Here is a 23,629-nt window from a genome sequence, read left to right on the forward strand (position 1 = left end):
TATGAGTCCTCTGGCCTCCTGTTTTTGTTGTGTCTCCCCCCTTCAGTTGCCATTGCTATGGGACATCCCACATAGTAATTACTATGGCTCTGTGTCCCCGATGTAAGAAAAGAAAACAGGATTTTTATAACAGCTTACCTGTAAAATCCTTTTCTTTGATGTACATCAGGGGACACAGTGGTCCCTCCCTTCTTTGGTATACACTTGTATTGCTTGGCTACAAAACTGAGGACTCCCAGTAATGGGAGGGGTTATATAGGGAGTACACTCCTTAGGGGTGTGCCAGTGTCCATCACCTGTCTGTCCGATATGTGTACCCTGATGTAAGAAAAGAAATTAAATATTCAATGGGCTCAACATGCCTCTCAGCAATTTCCTTGGGGTGTCTACTTTCCAAAATGGGGTCATTTTGGGAGGGGGGGGGGGTTGTACTGCCCTGGCATTTTAGCACCTCAAGAAATGAGATGGGCAGTCATAAACGAACAGCTGTGTAAATTCCAGAAAATGTACCCTAGTTTGTAGACGCTATAACTTTTGCACAAACCAATAAATATACGCTTATTGACTTTTTTTTACCAAAGACATGTGGCTGAATACATTTTGGCCTAAATGTATGACTAAAATTGAGTTTATTGTATTTTTTTTATAACAAAAAGTAGAAAATATTTATTTGTGGGGAAAAAAGGACGCAAATTTTGTTTGGGTACAGCATTGCATGACCGCGCAATTAGCAGTTAAATCAACGCAGTGCCAAATTGTAAAAAGTGCTCAGGTCAGGAAGGGGGTAAAACCTTCCGGGGCCGAAGTGATTAAAGGTGGAAAAAGTTCTGAAATTATTGATATTTGTCTTATATCACAGAAACCTGACATTTTAATGGGGTGTGTAGACTTTTTTGCCCACTGTACATAAAGTGTGTGTCAAGAAAGGATCACAAATCCCAGGCCTGTAGCAGGGGAAGGGGCTCCAGAGCAGATTATAGACTGGGAAGGGGGAATATTCTGTGATTGCAAAGTAGACCCAGATAGGCATTTCTGAGATAGTGTGAAGAGAAATCGAGGGAGGCAATGTAGGCGGGGCCACCTTGTAGCCTTCAGCGGAACAGCACTGAGGCCGGTAGTTGCAGCCTGGCCAAATTAAATGCAATATTGCTTTAATTGATCTACATGTGATTCAAGAAAGGGATTGGCAATACTTGAAAGTAAAATCAAGAAATATATAAGGGAGCCCAGGTCGTTAGCAAGTTGGGCAAATCCTTTGAGAGGGATGGGTAGTTTGCTTGGTACAGGGAGTCCAAGGATGGGGTCAAGCGTATCCCAAGATATGGGAGTGAAGCTGGCCAAGAGAAGTCATAGTTGGCTCTCTCATTTTAAATTTTTACAGAGGACTCATATTAAAGCATACGCTTGGTTAAAATTAAAAACATATGCAGTACATCTATGCAATATATGAATATTTCCCCATGTTTTTCAAATCTACACATACGGCAAGTACATCAACATAAAAAAACAAAAATTCACACGGATTTCTTTGTAATAATTTGTTTCCAACCAGCAGTATGCTTATCAATGTATCAGCAGTACATTTATAAATGTGGCAAAGCTGAACCTGTACTTGGTTATTGGTAGCAACAATTCTAGTCTCTAATGTTCAGTAATTTCAATTAGTTGGTTTCTATTAGTAAGGATTAGAAGGTGGGGCAGCGATATTTAGGGGTAGTTATGGACATTATCCATGTGGTTGTTTTGCAATATATTTTAATGCATGTGAATTTTTAATACATTTTTGTAGGGCACACGACTTGCCTCCAGGTGAATTTGGATGTTTATAACAGAGCTCCCGCACCTGACCCAAGATTAACTCCAGAAACACCACTGAAACCAAAATTGGGCACACTGGGATGTGCAGAAGCCTGAGTGCCAGTCAGCCAACATTAACTGCTCTGAGGAAGAGTCTTCACACATTTTTCCCAAGAACTGATGGGTCACAGAGCATGGTACACTCCATGAAGATGGCATGTGATGTTGTGGGATCAGATGCATCTTCCCTGTATGTTGTGAAATGACCACCCAGACACTAAGGAATGCAAACATTCCTTGTAATAGGTAAAAGCATGACAGGTCCTCTTAAATATGAGATCTGGGGTCAAAAAGTCCTCAGATCTCATATTTGGACTTAAATGCAATTTAAAAAAAAAAACTTGTCATTTGAAAAAATGACATTGAAAAAATGTGCCTTTAAGACATATGGGCGGAAGTGACGTTTTGACATTGCTTCCGCCCTGCAGTGTCATGGAGATGGGTGGGGGCCATCTCACCCTCACTCGTCTTTATGCACAGCAAGTGAGAGGACGCAATCGCCTCCGCCGCTGCCGACAGCTCCGGTAAGTGGAGGAGGGTACCGGATCGCAGCGGGAGAGGGGGCGCCCCTCTCCTGCCACCGATAAAAGTGATGTTGCGGCAAATCTGCCGCAAAGACCACTTTTATCTTGTAGCCGACCCCTGACCGAATACGGAGATACCGGGGTTATGGCAGATAGCTGCTGCCATAATAACGATATTCGTCCCCAAAGTAGGGACCTACATCGACATGCGGCGGTCGACAAGTGGTTAATGTGGGTGTGTTAAAGCATTGCAAGAGAGCATAGGAACACTCAAACTTTCACATATTTCTCTGCATGATTGCTGAAAAGTTCATCCTGTAACTGTGCCAGTAATATTTTAGTAACACATCCTTGCCATGTCACTCCTGTAACCTCTCAAAATACATGCATCACTGCCCATGTCCCCATTTTCTACAAAAGTCTGGTGAATTTCTGTTTTTACGTCCTGCATTATCAATCCGACTTACATGCTTGTAGAAATTCTTAACCAGTGGAGAGTCTAAAACAACTTCAGTTCTAGGAGGAGGTGTGAAGTCTGGCCTGACCCGACGGATGGCCTTGAGCACCATTTGCCTTTCATCCACACGATACGTCAAGTTCTGAAAGAGTTGGTCAACTGAAAGTCCATCCTCCTCCATCTGACTCAAGCAACTAAAAAGAAATGGAAGTAATTATAAATCCGTGAAAAGAAAAAGATCTTAGCCCAACTAGCCAAAACTGATTATTTTTGTTTTAGAGTGTGAATAATTTGGAGACGGTCATTAGGGTCAGTCTAGGGACATTAGGGTCTCTACTGACAAGATTTTCCCTCACTTTCTGTCAGGACGGAAAAGGATGAGGAATCTCTCAAATTGTCACACAGACAAAAAATAGGATTTTTGTAGTCACCGTAAAATCCTTTTCTCTGAAGTTCATTAAGGGACTTTAAATTTTGACATTAGGGTTATATCGCCACCTTCAGGAGAGGACTAGGCAGAACATGTAAAACATGTAAAAACAGCAAAACTGCACAGCATCGCCCAGGGGGCGGTCCCACTTACTATAACCCCTCATTCTGCTTCCTGCAGCTCAGTTCCTCAAAAAGCAGTACAAACATAAATAGGAGGGGTGGATGCTGTGTCCGTCAATGAACTTCAGAGAAAAGGATTTTACGGTGAGTACAAAAATCCTATTTTCTCTTTTGTTCATTGATGGACACAGCCCCTTTAAATCTTGACCTTCGGGATATCCCCAAGCAGTGTCAAAAAACGAGGGATGGAAACAGCAATAAATAACTTCACCCACAACAAAGAGGAACTTCTCAACAGCAGAGTTGCCAACTTAAACGGCCGCCAGCAAAACCTGCGGCCAACTTATGCATCCGAAGATGCGTTCACAACAACCTTGTAACTCAAATGAAAGTGTGAATTGCAACCTTAGGCCCCTTTCTACACTACCAATCCGTTCAGGTCCGCCTGTCAGTTTTTCAGGCGGACCTGAAGAGATGCTCCATAGAGCTCTATGGAGCGTCGGATGTCAGCGGTGACATGTCCGCTGACATCCGTCATCGGATCGGGTGACAATGGACACTGCTGTCCGTCGTCACCCGATCTCCCATAGGGGAGAGAAGCGCTGTGACAGGTCCGTCCCTGCACAGTGTGCAGAGACAGACCTGTCATCTTCCTGCTCAGCGGAGATCGCTCCAGCGATCCCCACTGAGCAAGCAGATATCGACGGGGCGGATCAGCACTGATCTGCCCCGTGTGAAAGGGCCCTTACACAGCCACCTGCAAAACCTTGCGGCCAAGGCAAGCATCTGAAGATGCGCTCATGTCAACTTTCTAAAATTTAGTGAAAGTGTGAACGGACGACCAAGTCACCGCCTTACACACCTGGGAGACAGACGCTTGATGTCGGAAAGCCCAGGAGGTTCCAATCGCCCTGGTGGAATGTGCCATGACACGAAAGGGGGGCACCCGCCCCTTAAAGGCATAAGCCTGAACCACGATCTGTCTGATCCACCAAGAGATGGTGGCCGACGAGACCGCAAGACCCATTTTTCGGACCAGTCACTGATACAAACAGAGTCTGACCTCCAAAAAGGAGCCCTAGCAGACAGATACACCTGTAGAGCCCGGACCACATCCAGGGAATGTAAGGCCACTTCCTTCTGATGTATCAGCTTAGGACATAGGGATGACAGCACGATGACCTCATTTAGATGAAAAGCCAAAATCACCTTCCGAAGAAAAGAGGGCTGTGGACGTAGCACCGCCATATCCTTGGGGAGAACCAGGTAGGGAGACTTGCACAACCAGACCGTCAATTCAGAAACTCTCCTGGTAGATGTAATTGCCATGACAAAGACTACTTTCTGAGAAAGTCAACAAGGGAATCTTCCTAATATTTTCAAACGGCGGTTTCTGAAGAACCGATGGCACCAGATTCAGATCCCACGGAGGCAGCAGTGTTTGAACCGGAGGGGCTACATGTCGAACCCTTTGCACAAATGTACTCACCAATGAGTCAAGGAATGAACAAGGGACGTTGACAGAAGACAGCCAAGGCTGATATCTGCCCCTTGACGTTGCTTAAGGCAAGTTTCTGATCCACTCCTCACTGTAAAAACAACAGGATCCTGGAAACTGTATGTGCACGGACGCCACCCCATCTCCTCACACATGGAGATGTAGGCCTTCCACGTACGATGATAAATCTTCCACGTCCTCAAAATAGTGGGAATTATGGATTCTGACAGCCCTCGGTCCTTCAGCACCTGGCTTTCAACAGCCATGCCGTTAAAACCAGCAACGGTAAAGCAGGATGAAGTATCGGACCTTGCGATAGAAGGTCCTCTTGCATCGCCAGCCACGAAGGAACATCCGCCACCAGTCATACTAGATCGGCGTAATAGATCGGCATACCAAGGACGCTGAGGCCAATCCGGGGCAATCAGAATCACCGAAATCGCCTCGGCCTCCACTCTGCGTAACAGGCGTTTTAGTGGGGGGAAGGCATAAATCAGTCGATAATGCCCCCATGGAGCTACCAACACATCTGAAGTGTCCGCCCAGGGGTCTCGTCCTGGACACAAATCTCTGCACCTTCCGATTGAGCCGAGAGGCCAAGAGATCACCAACACTGACTTTTGTAGGTTGAGTACCCAACCAAACTCCCAGAGAGTTTGCATGGCGATCACCACATCCTTCCTCAATTCTGAGGCGGAAGCTGCTCTCAGAAGTAGGTCGTCTAGGTAACCCACAATTGCGATCACACGTTGCCTTAACAATGCCAGAATTGGGGCTAACACCTTGGTGAAGATCTGAGGTGCTGACGCCAGACCAAAAGGGAGAGCCACAAATTGTTAGTGCTCTTCCCCGACTGCAAATCGCAGAAACCTCTGATGCTTGAGGCATATGGATACATGTAAGTATGCGTCCTTGATATCCAAGGACGCCAGGAAGTCCCTGATGGAGTCCTGAACCTTTGCACTTTCACAAAGTTGTAGAGGGCCTTGAGGTCCAGGATCGGACAGACCCCTTCCTTCTTGGGGATTACAAACAGATTGGAGTAGAATCACTGAAACCTTTCTAGCATTGGTACAGGTACTATCACCCCGCGCAGTAGCAGGTCCTGTACTACCCCAAACAAGGCCTCCCAACAAGCCGGAAGCAGATGAAGGTTGGAGGGAAAAAAAACTGAGTTAGACTTACCGGTGACGGTATTTCTAAGAGACTTTCAGGACAACCCCGGAGAGAGTGTAGCTCCACCTTCTTATCAGGAAACACATGCCCAGTTTAAAAACACCTCCTCTTCCTCCAAGGCTTCAGTTATTGTGGCCTTCCGACACTGGAAAACAAAGCACAGAAAGCACAACACCATGGTAGAACTTAATACATTTACTAAGCATAACCTAGGGAGGGAAGTAACGGTTGTCCTGAAAGGCTCTTAGAAATGCCGTCACTGGTAAGTCTAACTCAGTTTTTCTCAAATCGCCTTTAAGGACAACCCCGGAGAGGATAACCGAGAAACTTACCCTAGGGCGGGACTACTGCCTGCAGTACCTTCCTGCCGAAGGCCTGATCTGCCGCAGACAGTAGATCTAACCGGCAGTGCCGGAGAAATGTTGAATAACTGGACCAAGTGGCAGCCTTGCAGATTTGTTCAGGCGTTGCACCGGCCCTTTCAGCCCAGGAAACTGCCGTGGATCTAGTAAAGTGCGCGGCAATACCTGAGGGAGGTATTTCTCCTTTGCTTTATAAGCTTCTGTTATAGCCAGCTTAAGCCACCTACCCAGCGTACTCTTAGAAGCTTTCTCCCCCTTGTGTGATCCAGAAAATATCACAAAAAGGGCGTTTGATCTTCTAAAGTCTTTAGTCATCTTCAGAAACTGCAATAAGCATCTTCTCACATCCAATGTATGGAAAACTTCCTCTCCTGCATTAACTGGGGTTGCAGAGAATGTAGGTAACACTATTTCCTGCGATTGATGAAAAGCTGAGGATACTTTCGGTAGGAATGCTGGATCCGTCCTCAGTACTACTCTGTCCGGATAAACTCTAAGGAGGGGTTCTGTAATAGCTAGGGCTTGGAGCTCGCTGACCCTCCTGGCCGAGGTGATAGCCACCAAAAAGATTGTTTTTAAAACCACCTTCTGTAAAGAAGCTTCTTGTAAGGGTTCAAACGGTGCTCCTGAGAGACCCTACAAAACTGTTGACAAATCCCAACTGGGAAAGTCTTTAAGGGCTACTGGTCTACTTCGAGCGAGAGCCCTAAAAAATCTAGTCTCTTTAGATAAAGTCTTTTCAAAGACAACTGATAAGGCTGCCACCTGAGTCTTCAGGGTGCTGGCTGCTAGACCCTTCTCCATTCCTTCATGGAGAAACTCCAAGACGGACACCGTGCTCTTGACCTTGAGCTCTCTAGAACTACACCAGGAGTTGAACTTCTTCCAGACCTTCATGTAAATTGCCTGGGTAACTGCTTTCCTGCTAGATAGCAGGGTCTTTACTACTTTATCTGAGAGCCCTTTGGCTTTTAAGAGGTCCTCCTCAGAAACCAGGTGGTTAGCTGTAGAAGTTCCACTTCTGGATGATTTACTGTCCCCTGGGATAACAACACTTTTCTGGGTGGTAACCTCCATGGGGGCTTCGAGGCTAGGTTTCGAAGACCCGCGAACCAAGGTCTTTTTGGCCAAAAAGGAGTGACTAGTATTAAGTCTGTCCCTTCTTCCCTGAATTTCCTCAGCACTAGTGGGATTAGAGGAAAGGGGGGAAAGGCGTAGCACAGCTGGTAGTGCCAGGGGTGAGCAAACGCATCCAGCCCTATTGCTGCATCTCCTCGGTGAAGAGAAAATAATCTGTCCACCTTTGAGTTCTGCTGGCTGGCAAAAAGGTCTACCTGTGGAACCCCCCAAGCCTCGGAAATCATCAGGAACACCTCCTGATTCAGGCTCCATTCTGCCTCTAACAAATTCCGTCTGCTTAGGAGGTCTGCAAACAAATTCTGAGAGACCTTCAGATGCACCGCCGATAGTGAGGCCGTGTTCTGCTCTGCCCAAGCTAACAACAGATTGGCCAACTTCATCAAGCTCCTGCTCCTGGTTCCCCCTTGTTTCATTATGTAGGTAACCGCTGTTGTGTTGTCTGACAACACCTGGACATGGTGACCTCTCAAATTCTGCTGAAAGGCCACCAAACCCAGAAAGATCGCCTTCAACTCCCTCCAGTTGGATGATCTTTGAGCTTCCTGCTTGGACCAGACCCCCTGAGATGTTTGACCATCCAGGTGGGCCCCCCAGCCCCAGGCACTTGCGTCTGTTAGTCGCTTGTCCAAGGGAAAAGTCCACACCAGAACCCTTGAGAGGTTTGCCTGATCTCTCCACCACCAAAGAGCCCTTTCCGTCCTTGACGAGATCCTTAACTGCTTTTCCAAAGGATCCTGATAGGACCAGCTTGACAGAACCTCCCTCTGAAGGGGTCTGGAATGGAACCTGGCCCACTGAACAGCCGGGATTGCTGCCGTAAGCAGGCCCAGAACTGCCATAGCCGTCCTGACCGAGACTGCCTGGTTGCTCTGTATCTGCTGTACAGCTAGCTGCAACTTTCCTGCTTTTCCAGTGGCAGGAAAACTTTCTGGAGAATCGAGTTTATCGTATACCCCAGAAATTTCATTTCCTGTGAGGGGATCAGGTTTGACTTCTCTAGATTTAGAAGCCACCCCAGGCCCTCGAGGTGAGACTGGGCCATCTGGAGATTGACTAGGACCTGCTCCCTGGAGTCCGCAAAAAACAAAAGGTCATCCAGATAAGGGACGACTGAAATCCCCTTTAACTTCAGGGGCTCCAGAGCCTCTGACATAATCTTTGTAAAGACCCTGGGAGAGGACAAGAGTCCGAATGGCAGAGCCCTGAATTGGAGGTGCCACACTGAACTCCCCACATTCAACGCCAGGCGCAGGAACTGCTGCGATGCCTGATGAATGGGTATATGAAGGTAGGCATCTCTTAGATCCAGGGATGCCATGAAACATTCTGGGGTCAACAACTTTGTGATGGTAAAAATTGTATCCATCCTGAAATGCTTGTACCGAATAAACCCATTCAGAACTTTCAGATTCATTAAACGGTACTTCCCTGAGGGTTTTTTCACCAGAAAAATATGGGAGTAAAAACCCCTGCCCTGCCCTGCTGGTTTACTGGGACTTGAATTAGAACCTCTTGCTGCATCAGCTCCTGTAATAAAAGCTTCATTGCAGAGGCCTTCTCCTGATCCCTTGGCAACGTTGTCACGTACAACCTGCTCGGGGGTGGTTGTGAAAATTCCAACTTGTACCCCTGATCGACAACGCTCTTCACGAACAGATTTGGAGACAACCTATCCCATTGTTCGCGAAAAGCTGACAGTCTCCCCCCCACTGGGGAGAGACTGTCACTTGCTCTTGGGGGTCTGCTCTGGGGGAGATCTAAAGAGGACTCCACCCCTGCCTTTGCCCTTCTGCGAACCCCATCTGCTCTTGCAATCCTGGTCTTTTTTATGGGACTGCTGAAAAGCACAAAAATTCTTTATGGTAACCTGCTTTTTCTTAGCTGGAAAAGCCTTCTTTTTATCGGCCGTCCTATCCAGTACTGACTCTAAATCAGGGCCGAAGAGCAAGTCACCTGAGAAGGGCAGACCACACAGTTTGACCTTAGAGGCCGTGTCTCCAGACCATGTTTTCAGCCAAACTGCTCTCCTGGCTGAATTTACAAGAGCCGAGGACCTGGCGGCCAGTTTGACCGATTCTGCTGATGCATCTGCCATATATTTGACAGCATTCAGAATCAGTGGAAAGGACTCTAAGAGATCCTTGCGGGGTGTCCCCGCTTCAATATGGCTCTTCAGTTTCTCTACCCAGCATTCCAGGATCCTGGCCACTACCGTAGCTGCCATAGCTGGCTTCAGACTGACTGACGCAGCATCCCAAGACTTCTTGAGGATGGAGTCAGCTTTTTTGTCCATTGGGTCTTTAAGGATCCCCATATCCTCAAAGGCTAGATCCGTTTGTCTGGATACCTGCGAGAATGCTGCATCGACCCTGGGTTATTTGTTCCAAACCTCTGAGTCTTTATCTTCGAAGGGAAACCTTCTCTTGAGAGCCTTAGAGAAAAAAGGGGCTTTTTCTGGGTCCTTCCACTCCTTTCTCCCCGAATCTGAGAGGACCATGTGGACTGGAAAAACTCTCCGTTTTGTTTCGTCCAATGTCATGAATTGACAGCTGTACCCTTTCTTCTTGAATTTCTAGAGCTGTGTAGATTGCTTTCCTCCTCAGAATCCCTGAAGGAGATGAGAGTACTACCCCCTTCGTCTCCAGAATCCTCGGTCTCCACCTGTCTGGACGACGACGCCCTGGGGCTGGGCGGCAAGTTCTGAGGCTCGGTCTGTGCAGGAGGGTTTTGTATCAGGATGGACCTGACTGAACTCAAGGAGTTTGTCAGCTCTTTAACTGAAGAAAACAAGTCCTTATACTGCTGGGATGTTTCCTCTTCCACCAGCTCTCTGATACAAACTCTGCACATTGCCTTCTGCCACGAATCTCTGAGGGGGGTCTTGCAAGAAGGACATTTTCTCTGACCTGGTTTAGCTTTTCCTAGTGACTTTTCCTGAAACGACATGCAGGCTTAACTCACTAAAAGCTCTCAACTACCAGTTGCTTAACACCAAGCCAGTGCAGAGACCCACCACCAAACAGACCACTAGTGAGACCCCAGAACTAGGCTGCAAAAGGTCAGAGCGAAGTCACCTCTGACCTGCAGCGACAGGCCCCCAAGAGGGGGGAACAGACAAAGACATAGCCCAATAGTGAAGCAGAGGATGCCACTGCACCTTACATACCTGGGCTGGACCGGGGCTTGGGGCGCCTGTCTCCGCCATAGCTGTCTTACACTCCTCCATCGCTGAGTAAGGCAGCATATCACAAACAGCTCCGCCATTTTTTTAAATTTTCCCGGCTGCCGCGTCATCAGGGCCGGCCGGAAGCGGAAGCATGCGGGTATCTGACCCGCCCCATGATCCCTGCGTTCCAGTCGCTTGAACCACGGCACCACGCCCCCTCAGAGCGCCCGCGCGTCACCGTAAACGACGCTGTCACCGCCCGGGCCCAGACGCCGACAACGGAGCCACGCCGCTGACCCGCAGCGACCTCCGCCAGCGACAGAGCCCTCCCTGCGCTAGTCCAGCGGACACCGGGCACCCGACGCCAGCACTCCGAGGGTCCTTACTCCCCTGAGATGGCGGGACCAGGAGCTCCAGGAGTCCTCTCCCGCTGGAGATGCTGCTGGGGGCAAGATAAAAGACAACCAATACTTAAGGTAAGCCTTACTCCCCTGCAGAGAGTGTAGCTTTCCCCTGAATCAGGCACATGCTTCCTCCATGGAGGAAATACAATAACTGAAGCCATGGAGGAAGAGGAGGTGTTTTTAAAGTGGGCATGTGTTTCCTGATAAGAAGGTGGAGCTACACTCTCCCCGGGGTTGTCCTGAAAGGCGATTTGAGAAATCTGGTAGACAAGAAAAACTATCTAGTATCCAGATGAAACCTGTTGCTTTTCCAATTTACGGTACAACAACTTGATAAGTGCTCCTACTAGCACTTTTTCCTGCACTAACCTGGACACAGAGTCATCCTCACTGTCCGAACGGTCCTGGTCCGCATCCTCTGACACGTCAGAACAGGGGCTGCCTGTCACAGTGGGGCCCGAGTCTGAATCAGAGCTTTCTCCAGAAGATGGGGGTTAGGGGCCTCCACCCTGGCAACAAAGGACTCCAGGACCGCCGACAAAGCGTCTATAGGCAGCGCATTTTGTGCAGGCGAGTTGGTTGCAAAAGCAGGGATGTCTGGGGAATAAGCGCCAGCTTCTGGCACCATGCTGACCCTCACTCGCTTGTCACTACTCAGGGACTTATGGCAAGGTACACAAAATCCCACCCTCCTAGCTGCTGGCAGACTGAGGGCCCCCCCCCCCCCCCGCAGGACTCACCACCCTGACCGAGTACTGCGCTGTGCTGCCGCTGTCCGCTCTGCCCTGTGTCAGTCACAAGGTGTTCTGAGTAAAAAACACACTGCTCTGGAAGCAGTCACCAGAGCTAGAGGTAAACCACGCTGAGGCTACAAGAAAATGGCTGCCGGCCGTTCTAGCAAAAAAAAAAAAAAAACACACACTTCAGAGAAAATGGCCGCTGAACCTTCTAGGAAATGGCTGACAGTAATACACTGACTAAGGCTACAGAAAAACGGCCGCGGAATAAAGCGGTGGCCTCCCCTCATGGCAAACAGCCTGAACCACCTCACTGTGGCCAGAAACTGAAAGAAAGAGCGTACCCTGAAGCTAGCACAGCCCCCCCCCCCCCGCCAAGGCCGGAACCCCCCCCCCCCGGAGGACCCTCGGCCAGGAACATGCACCGCACCTCATGCATAGTCACACAGCGGCCCCAGCATGGGGAGGAGGGAATGAGGGACAGGGAGAGAAGAAAGGGGGAATGAGGCCCCTCAGTCGACCTCCCAGGGAATGTCCAGCTGCTCCATCCTGCTGAGGCAAGTGAAGCTGTACTTGCCCCTCTTGTCGGGACTGCTGGATGCATTCCACCACAGACCCATCACCCGAGCAGTACAGGGTGGCTGCCGGCCACGGCACACTGTGACACGGACAGCAGTAGCCTGGTCATATGTGCGCCCCGGAGCATATAGCTCACCGGCTGCCCCTGGACCAAAAAGGGGCACGTCGTGGCCGACCCAGCGCATAGCTAGGGTCTGCTCATGCTCGATGGCCAGGCTGGGGAGACTACAAGGATCTATATTATGCAGCCTGTCGCCCAGCTGTTGATTGTAGATCACAGGATCAAAATTGCAGAAAAAAAAAAGAAAAACTTCCCAGGACCAATGGTCACCTCAAGGAGCCAGGTCCTTCTCCTACACTAGGCAGGAAAAAAAATTGAGCTTCAGGAAGCAGAGTGAGGGGTTATAGCCAGTGGGACCTCCCCCTGGGCAGTGCTGTGCAGTTTTGCTGTTTTTACATGTTCTGCCTAGTCCTCTCCTGAAGGTGGCGATATAACCCTAAGGTCAAGATTTAAAGGAGCTGTGTCTGCCAATGAACAAAAGAGAAACACATTTTTAGTAGAGTGAGAAAGGCTAGAACTTCTCACAATGTTTTCAATGCCATCATGCTTTCCTGTCCTGATAAAAACCAATCCCCATTTCGTATACAAAGAACACAAGAACAAGAAATTGGGGAAAATCTCCACAATTGTGTCATGAACACCAGTCTTGTGATTCACATGACCCAGCCAGAAAATGACTGCTACAAAATACAGAGAAATATTTCACTATATCCACTTCCCTTTAGAATCCATAATGCAGAACCTGTGCAATCCTCTACATGAAACAAGATGGTTTTGATACAAACTGCTTTTTGCATGCAAAGTTTAATTTAATGCCAATTATGCAATATAAAAGTTACACTTCAATCAGTATTAACCTTTTTGCTGTCCGAGCCATTTTTTGCACACATTTAAAAAATAATTTTAGGCCTGAAAGATTAGAAAAACCTCCAAACATATATTTTCTAAAGACTAGAAAAATAATAAACAAATATGATTCAAACACACACCCTGAAGAGTTAAACTACATATATTTTATTCACTATAAAAGAGCAAAATTCCAAAAGCCACCACCAACAATATCCTATAATCCCTTATAAAAAAAACACACAAAGAAGCGGATATTAATTCTTCAATGGTCATTCAATTCCCTCAAAAATAAAACTGTATAGTGGGTGATACAATAATTCTCCTCTCATTAGAGAGGGAATTATTCATACAGTGGGTGACCCTCTCCCTCCCCCAATACAAGGCACCCCCATTATACACCTAGAAATATCCCAAGCCACCTAAGGAGAGATCTGGTCTGGATAATTCCTGAGGTGGACAGTGCGACTCCGTAACTACAGAAGTTAGTCACACTGTTCCCCTCTGAGATGATACAGCCACTATCACCAAAAGGTTAAAAATACATATGTCATTTCCAAAGTCGGTGCCATCATGTTGTCATGAAAAAGCATGCTGAGATAGTAATTCTTCCAAACTAAAAAAGGAGGGGAAAAAAAGAAAAGGGGAGAGAAAATGTGTATATACTAAATGTTCTCATCGTAGTAATGAAACATATCCTCAGATGCGCAGAAAGATAGGTGTCCACTGTTTATTTCTGATAACGGCATATCACTAGATAGATCAGGGGTGCCCAACCTTTTGAAGAGCGCGGGCCACTTAAGCGGCTTAATAACCAGTCGTGGGCCACAATGAGCAGATGACAGGTCCGCGTCCACTCTGCGTATGCAAAGCGGACGCAGACACAGCCCACGTTACTCTATGGGCCCTCTCATCTGATCAAATGGAAGGGGACAGAACCACTTCTGTTTTTTTTAGCCGATCGGCTTGGAAATAGGCAGGTGTAAAGGGACACAAGTCTGTTTGCATCTGCTGCTCCATAGAGGTGAATGGAACTCCCGATTGGGTCAGACAGATCATGTTAAAGAAGCCCAAGGCTACTTTTACACTGATAGTCTGCGGTCTACCCACTCGCACACCTGTGGCTTTCCTGCAGGTTTGCTGTACTTTGCCAGAGAATTCTATTATTTTCTGCAGGTGTGATGCACTTTCTGAAAGTGCACCAAACACACAGGTAAAACCAGAAGTCTATGGCTCAGTGCAGGTAAGCTGCAGGTGCACTGCACTACACCTGTGGATCAGTTTGAAAGCAGCCCAGTAACCAATGCAGAACAGATATGTCCATACATACACTGATTTTAGTAATAAACTTGCTTTCCCAGGCATGCATTTGATATCACTCCACCTATGACAGGAGCCGGTGCTATACAGGAAGTATTGGATTATACGGCTCTGCTCTGCAGCTGCTTGCTTTCTTTACCGCTGGCTTCATTCACAACACTAATGCTCTGGCATGGCAGGTAGGCAATCTGGGCTTGCCAAACCACCATCCCAGAGCAGGAGGTCGCGGGCCACATCAGAAGGCTCCGCAGGCCACTGGTTGGGCACCCCTGGGATAGAAGAATCCAGCCACTGGGTAAATTATATGGCTCATTGATACCTTCAATCCCAAACTCGTCATATGTATTGTGCTGATGGGAGCAATCTCACAAATGCCGTCCTAGTAACCGTATGCAAAGGTTCCTACAAATGCAGGTATATCCTCTAAGCAATTAATATCAATAGAGAGCACTCTCTCGGTTACTTACTGGGTATTGGTCCCACAGACTTTTCTCAGATGCGGGATAGGTTTGAATTTGTCCAATATATATATATATATATATATATATATATATATATATATATTATATTATATATACATACACACATATATACACATACATACACATATATAATTTTTTTTTTTTATATATATAGAATAAAATAGTGGTAGTTTAACCACTTAAGGACCGCCGTATTGCCATTGTACGTCATCGCAATGGCACAGGCAGGCACAAGCACGTACATGTACGTGCCTGCCTTCCAGCGGGTGGGGGGGGTCGGACCCCTTCCCGCTGGATACGGCAGTCCGGTTCACTGCAGGAGCGATCCGTGATGAGGGGATGGCCGTTGGCCACCCCCTCTCGATCGCTCCTGGCCAGTGAGAAGCTTCCTCCCACTGTGTATTGTATACAAAGGAAGGAGGAAGTGATGTCATTCTCCTCGGGGAGGTCTTTTTGACCGGACTACGAGGAGAAGACAGAAAGAAAGTGTGCACCAACACTACACTGACATGTAGGTACACACAGGCACACAAACCCCCCCCCCCCCCGATCGCCCCCCGCCCCCCAGTCACAGTGTCACTGATTGCAGTGATCATTTATTTACTGATCACTGCATTCAGTGTCAGTTGTAAAAGTAAAAACTGTCAGGGCAGTTAGTGTTAGGTCCAGGGTAGCCCCCTATCACCCCCCAATAAAGGTTTAACCCCCTGATTGCCCCTAGAGTTAACCCTTTCACCCCCTTTTGCCAGTGTCACCAAGCGATCATTTTTCTGATCGCTGCATTAGTGTCGCTAGGTAGCTAGTTATTTTTTTTAGGTTCACCGCCAGGTTTTTATAGCGCTAGGTACCTCGATATACTACCCAATATTGGTTTTAACCCCCTGATTGCCCCTAGTTAACCCTTTCACCCCCTTTTGCCAGTGTCACTAAGCGATCGTTTTTCTGATCGCTGCATTAGTGTCACTAGTGCCGCTAGGTAGCTAGTTATTTTTTTAGGTTCACCGCCAGGTTTTTATAGCGCTAGGTACCCCGATATACTACCCAATAATGGTTTTAACCCCCTGATTGCCCCTAGTTAACCCTTTCACACCCTTTTGCCAGTGTCATTAAGCAATCGTTTTTCTGATCGCTGCATTAGTGTCACTAGTGTCGTTAGGTAGCTAGTTATTTTTTTTTTAGGTTCACCGCCAGGTTTTTATAGCGTTAGGTACCCTCATATACTACCCAATAATGGTTTTAACCCCCTGATTGCCCCTAGTTAACCCTTTCACCAGCGATCACAGTATAAGTGTCACTGGTGACGCTGGTTAGCCAGTTAGTTATTTAGGTTCCCCGTCAGGTTTTTATATAGCGCTAGGGACCCCCATATACTACCTAATAAAAATTTGAACCCCCTGATTGCCCCTAGTTAACCCTTTCACCAGTGATCACCGTATAAGTGTTATGGGTGACTCTGGTTAGTTTGCTTTTTATAGCATCAGGGCACCCACCATTTATTACCCAATAAAGGTTTAGCCCCCTGATCACCCGGCGGGTGATATCAATTAGGTTTTAGGGTCAGGGTCTGCGTCGCCCCAGGCAGCGCTAGGTTAGTTCCAGTACCGCTAACACCCACACGCAAAGCATAAACCTCCCGTAGTGGTATAGAATCTGAACAGATCAATATCTGATCTGATCAGATCTATACTAGCATCCCCAGCAGTTTAGGGTTCCAAAAAAACGCATTGTTAGCGGGATCAGCCCAGATACCTGCTAGCACCTGCGTTTTGTCCCTCTGCCCAGCCCACCCAAGTGCAGTATCGATCGATCACTGTCACTTACAAAACACTAAACACATAACTGCAGCGATCGCAGAGTCAGGTCTGATCCCTGCGATCGCTAACAGTTTTTTTGGTAGCATTTTATATTTAAATCCGGAAGGCAGTGCTTGGTTTTCAGGGTCCCGTAAGTGGCTATGCTCCCAAAAAGTCCCCCACATGTGGTATCCCCGTACTCGGGAGAAGCCGCAGAATTTATTCTGGGGTGTCATTTGACTTATGCCCATAGCATGTGTGAGCAATATATCATTTAGTGACAACTTTGTGCAAAAAAAAAAAAAAAAAATTGTAAAATTCCTGCAACTTGTGGCAAAATATAAAATATTTCATGGACTCAACATGCCTCTCAGTAAATAGCTTGGGGTGTCTACTTTCCAAAATGGGGTCATTTGGGGGGGTTTTGTGTTATTTTGGCATTTTATGGTCTTCGAAACTGTGATAGGTAGTGAGGAGTGAAATCGAAAATTTGCACCCTTAGAAACCCTGAAGGCAGTGATTGGTTTTCGGGGTGCCGTACGCAGCTAGACTCCCAAAAAGTCCCACATATGTGGTATCCTCGTACTCAGGAGAAGCAGCAGAATATATTTTGGGGTGCATTTCCACATATAACTATGGCATGTGTGAGCAATATATCATTTAGTATCAACTTTTTGTAAACTTTTTTTTTTTTTGTGGCATTATTCAATCACTTGGGACAAAAAAAAAATATTCAATGGGCTCAACATGCCTCTCCACAACTTCCTTGGGGTGTCTACTTTCTAAAATGGGGTCATTTGGGGGGGTTTTGTGTTATTTTGCCATTTTATGGCCTTCGAAACTGTGATAGGTAGTGAGGAGTGAAATCAAAAATGTGCACCCTTAGAAATCCTGAAGGCAGTGATTGGTTTTCGGGGTGCCGTACGCAGCTAGACTCCCAAAAAGTCCCACATATGTGGTATCCCCGTACTCAGGAAAAGCAGCAGAATATATTTTGGGGTGCAATTCCACATATAACTATGGCATGTGTGAGCAATATATCATTTAGTGACAACTTTTTGTAAACTTTTTTTTTTTAAAGTTATTATTCAATCACTTGGGACAAAAAAATTTAAATATTCAATGGGCTCAACATGCCTCTCCACAACTTCCTTGGGGTGTCTACTTTCCAAAATGGGGTCATTTGGGGGGGTTTGTACTGCCCTGCCATTTTAGCACCTCAAGAAATGAGATAGGCAGTCGTAAATTAAAAGCTGTGTAAATTCCAGAAAATGTACTCTAGTTTGTAGACGCTATAACTTTTGCGCAAACCAATAAATATACGCTTATTGACATTTTTTTTACTAAAGACATGTGGCTGAATAAATTTTGCCCTAAATGTATGACTAAAATTGAGTTTATTCGATTTTTCTTATAACAAAAAGTAGAAAATATCATTTTTTCTCAAAATTTTAAGTCTTTTTCCATTTATATCGCAAAAAATAAAAATCGCAGAGGCAATCAAATACCATCAAAAGAAAGCTCTATTTGTGGGAAGAAAAGGACGCAAATTTCGTTTGGGTACAACATTGCATGACCGCACAATTACCAGTTAAAGCAGTGCAGTGCGAAATTGTAAAAAGACCTCTGGTCCTTAGGCTGTTTATTGGTCCGGGGCTGAAGTGGTTAAATTTTTTATGTCACACGATATTACCACAAAAGGTATAGGAAACTGAAAAGTTCAGTAAAAAATACACTAAAGTGAATTTTTGGGCAAACAAATGCAATAAACTACCCACATTTTTGGTAACAAAACGAGTAAATAGATTATCATCCTGTCAAACCTTATGTTTGCGTGTGGCTGTGAAATGGCGACAAACCTCAGTATCCTATATTTTCTACAGTAAAACCTTGGATTGCGAGCATAATTAATTTCAGAAACATGCTTGTAATCCAAAGCACTTGTATATCAAAGCGAATTTCCCATAAGAAATAATGGATTTGTTGTACAACCATTTATTCATAAATCCTTCAGTTTATAGTCCATATAAAAAGATTATAGCAATGTGGTTATGAAAGCATAAAATGTCCATCCACAAATGGCAGCCTCCACAAGGGGATTAGAAGCAAAATCCAGCAGGAGTTACAGAGTATAAAAGAGAAGAGAGGCACCTCTAAGTGTAGCAATATGGTTACATTTAATGAAGGTACAACATTTAGCAACTCATGTGTTTGATGATTAAAATAGGCACATGGCACCTCCGGGGTAAAGCTGTCCACATAGACCATCCCCCGCACCACCGCTGTCAGTCTGCAATCGTGACCAGGAAGACTACCCCAATCTGAAAGCCTGGCTTGAGCACAGAGCGCAGCGTGGAAGGGATGACGTTAATGGTGGTGAGTAGGACGGTCTATCTGGACAGCTTTACCCTGGGTGCCTGTATACTTAGATGTGCCTATTTTAATCATCAACCATGTGAGTTGCTAAATGTTGTAATTTCATTAACCACTTCCCTATCCACCCATAGTCATATGACCCTCACAGATGGGAGTTCCCATCCTGGGTGGACGTCATATGTCGTCCTCCCATTCCCGGCCGCCTAGGGGGCAAGTTCGCCCGCAGCGTCGCTCGGTACCCGGTGCGCGTGCCCGGCGTCCCGCGATGTCGCTTGGGCACCCGTGATTGCCCGGGAACACAGCAGGACCGTGGATCTGTGTATGTAAACACACAGATCCACGTCCTGTCAGTGGAGAGGAGACTGATGGTGTGTTCCCAGTACAGAGGAACACTGATCGGTCTCCTCCCCTTGTGAGTCTCCTCCCCCCCAGTTAGAATCACTCCCATAGGGAACATATTAACCCCTGCAGGGCCCCCTGGTGTTAACTCCTTCCCTGCCAGTCACATTTACACAGTAATCAGTGCATTTTATAGCACCGATCGCTGTGTAAATGTGAATTGTCCCAAAAATGTGTCAAAAGTGTCCGATATGTCCGTCACAATGTCGCAGTCACGAAGAAAATTGCAGATCGCCGCCATTACTAATAAAAAAAAATTTTAAAATTCCATAAATATATCCCGTTTTGTAGATGCTATAACTTTTGCGCAAACCAATCAATAATCGCTTATTGCGATTTTTTTTTTAACAAAAATATGTAGAAGAATACGTATCGGCCTAAACTGAGGGAAAAATTTTGATATTTTTTTTAAAAATAGGATATTTATTATAGCAAAAAGTAAAAAATAGTGTTTTTTTCAAAATTGTCGCTCTTCTTTTGTTTATAGCGCAAAAACTAAAAACCGCAGAGGCAATCCTCCAAAAGAAAGCTCTATTTGTGGGGAAAAAAATCACGTCAATTTTGTTTGGGTACCATGTCGCATGACCGCACAATTGTCATTTAGGCTGGGTTCACACTGCTGCGGGGGGAGATCCGGATGTGATTCGCACCGCAAATCACATCCGATCTCCATAGCGATGCGAGTACAGCCATACAGATAGTATGGCTGAATTCGCATCGCTCCCGCAGCAAACTCGCACGGGACCCTTTTTTTGGTCCGCAACAGAATCGGATCGCATGGGGGTTCACACCATGCGATCCGATTCCTGTGCGAGTCGGCAGATCGCACTGCGATATGCGGACGGATCTGGGGGTGTCATTAACATATCATTGACACTCCCAGCCGTCCGCATAGGGCAGTGTGAACTGCCGGCGGGAGGTGTGCGATGCGGTAAAACGCCGCGGATTCGCGGCGTTCCCGCATCGCAGCGGTGTGAACCCGGCCTTAAAGCGACACTGTGTTGAATAGCAAAAAGTGCTCTGGTAAGGAACGGGGTAAAATTGTCCGGGGCTGAAGTTGGTTAAATGTAACCATATTGCTACACTTAGAGACACCTCTCTTCTCTTTTATATTTGGTTGTGACATGAAGCTATTCTTATATCAAGACATCGCTTCTATATCAAGTCAAAATTTATTAAAAAATGTTACTTGTCTTGCAAAACACTCTGAAACCAAGGTTTTACTGTATAGGCAACGCTTCAAAAATAACCCTATAGCTCATCAGTGTAGCGTTACAGAGGAGGTCTGGTGCTAGAATTATTGCTCTCACCCCATCGTGTGCGATGATTGTAAGGTATATCGCAAGAATCAACTTTTCAAGTGTCCTATGTGATGATTTTTAGGTGACAGGTTCTCTTAACGAGACATGCAAGGTCTAAAAGACACATCTCAACTAAATGTTTTGCAATGCTTTCCAGGTCACAGCAAGAATGGGAGGAGAGCGGATGTCACACCTGTACATTCTTGGGCCCCCCTCACACCCATACGCACTCAGCCCCCTCCCCCACACACACCTGTACGCTCTGAGGCCCCCCCCCCACACCTGTATGCTCTCGGCCCCCCTCACACACCTGTACGATCTCAGCCCCCCCTCACACACCTGTACGATCTCAGCCCCCCTCACACACACACCTGTACGCTCTCAGCTCGCCACACTCTTGTACACTCTCAGGCCTCCCTCACACCTGTACGCTCTCAGCCCCCCCCCTCACACCTGTACGCTCTCAGCCAGCCCCCCCCCCCCACACCTGTATGCTCTCAGCACCCCCCACCTGTACGCTCTCAGCCCTCCCACCTGTACGCTCTCAGCCCTCCCACCTGTACGCTCTCAGCACCCCCCACCTGTACGCTCTCAGCACCCCCCACCTGTACGCTCTCAGCACCCCCCACCTGTACGCTCTCAGCCCTCCCACCTGTACGCTCTCAGCCCCCCTCACACACCTGTACGCTCTCAGCCCCCCTCACACACCTGTACGCTCTCAGCCCCCCTCACACACCTGTACGCTCTCAGCCCCCCTCACACACCTGTACGCTCTCAGCCCCCCTCACACACCTGTACGATCTCAGCCCCCCTCTCACACACACACCTGTACGCTCTCAGCACCCCCCACCTGTACGCTCTCAGCCCTCCCACCTGTACGCTCTCAGCCCCCCTCACACACCTGTACGCTCTCAGCCCCCCTCACACACCTGTACGCTCTCAGCCCCCCTCACACACCTGTACGCTCTCAGCCCCCCTCACACACCTGTACGATCTCAGCCCCCCTCTCACACACACACCTGTACGCTCTCAGCTCGCCACACACTTGTACACTCTCAGGCCCCCCCCCCACACCTGTACGCTCTCAGCCCCCCCCCACACCTGTACGCTCTCAGCCAGCCCCCCCCCCCACACCTGTATGCTCTCAGCACCCCCCACCTGTACGCTCTCAGCACCCCCCACCTGTACGCTCTCAGCACCCCCCACCTGTACGCTCTCAGCACCCCCCACCTGTACGCTCTCAGCACCCCCCACCTGTAAGCTCTCAGCACCCCCCACCTGTACGCTCTCAGCACCCCCAACCTGTACGCTCTCAGCCCTCCCACCTGTACGCTCTCAGCCCCCCTCACACACACACCTGTACGCTCTCAGCTCGCCACACACTTGTACACTCTCAGCCAGCCCCCCACACCTGTACGCTCTCAGCACCCCCCACCTGTACGCTCTCAGCCCTCCCACCTGTACGCTCTCAGCCCTCCCCCTCCCACCTGTACGCTCTCAGCCCTCCCCCTCACACCTGTACGCTCTCAGCCCTCCCCCTCACACCTGTACGCTCTCAGCCCTCCCCCTCACACCTGTACGCTCTCAGCCCTCCCCCTCACACCTGTACGCTCTCAGCCCTCCCCCTCACACCTGTACGCTCTCAGCCCTCCCCCTCACACCTGTACACTCTTAGCACCCCCCTTACACCTGCACACTCTCACACCTGTACGCGCTCTCAGCTCCACCTCATAACTGTACGCTCTCTCAGCCCCCCTTACACCTTTACGCTCTCTCAGCCCCCCCCCCCCCCCCCCACAATTCTCTATTGACTGGGTTTCCATGGAACTGGCTTCCACTACAGCATGCAGTGGCTTCTGCATAGGAGGGATGGAAATGGGAGTACAAACTAAACATCCTTTAACACAAAGAGTAACTTTGTGTTAGTTATCTCAACTAAATGTTTTGCAATGCTTTCCAGGTCACAGCAAGAATGGGAGGAGAGCGGATGTCACACCTGTACATTCTTGGGCCCCTCTCACACCCATACTGAGACTGCAAGGGAGCCATTTTGCATGCACTTTACAGGCACTATTTTTTAGCCCAAAAGCACCTGAAAAACTTCTGAAAATGCCCCAGTGTGAAAGGGGTCTAACTGTTAGATTTTATGAGATTAAGCGGAAAAATAAGCCTAACATTTCGGCCCAAAAAAAAACAGCATCATATATATCAGCCATCGGCCGCCACGATTTCTAAAAATCGGCATCGGCCAGATAAAAACCCATATCGGTCAACCTCTAATTTTGAATAGAGTCAGAGAAATGCTGCGAAAAGCTACCGCGTCTAAACATGCATTAAGGCCAATGCAAAAAGCTACTAAAAGTTTTTACAGCCGCTTTTTCCTGGCGTTGGTAGTGGCTTTGCAGCTCGTTTTTTCTAAAGCCCTGTGTGCATTAAGCCTTAACCACTTCAGCACCGGAAGATTTTCCCCCTTATTAACCAGGCCATTGTTTGCGATACGGCACTGCGTTGATTTAACTGACAATTGTGCGGTCATGCGACACTGTACCCAAACAAAATTGATGTCCTTTTTTCCCCCTACATTTTGCGCTATAAACAC

General features: G+C 47.6%; 1 protein-coding gene across 5 annotated transcripts in view; it reads right to left on the bottom strand.

The window, feature by feature from the left end:
- Positions 1-23,629, bottom strand: part of POLRMT (RNA polymerase mitochondrial) — a 304,233-nt gene that overhangs the window by 155,544 nt on the left and 125,060 nt on the right. For all 5 annotated transcript variants that reach the window (XR_013272200.1, XM_077475625.1, XM_077475628.1 and 2 more), the window contains one exon: positions 2,849-3,032. Coding sequence is in view for 4 of the 5 variants with exons in the window: in XM_077475625.1 (XP_077331751.1) it covers positions 2,849-3,032 (184 nt within the window). In the remaining variant the exon portion in view is untranslated. The remainder of the gene's footprint in view (positions 1-2,848; positions 3,033-23,629) is intronic.

The sequence above is a fragment of the Lithobates pipiens genome, unplaced genomic scaffold (assembly GCF_037356315.1).
Source record: "Lithobates pipiens isolate NorthernLeopardFrog02 unplaced genomic scaffold, aLitPip1_a1.2 Scaffold_13, whole genome shotgun sequence".
NCBI lineage: Eukaryota > Metazoa > Chordata > Amphibia > Anura > Ranidae > Lithobates > Lithobates pipiens.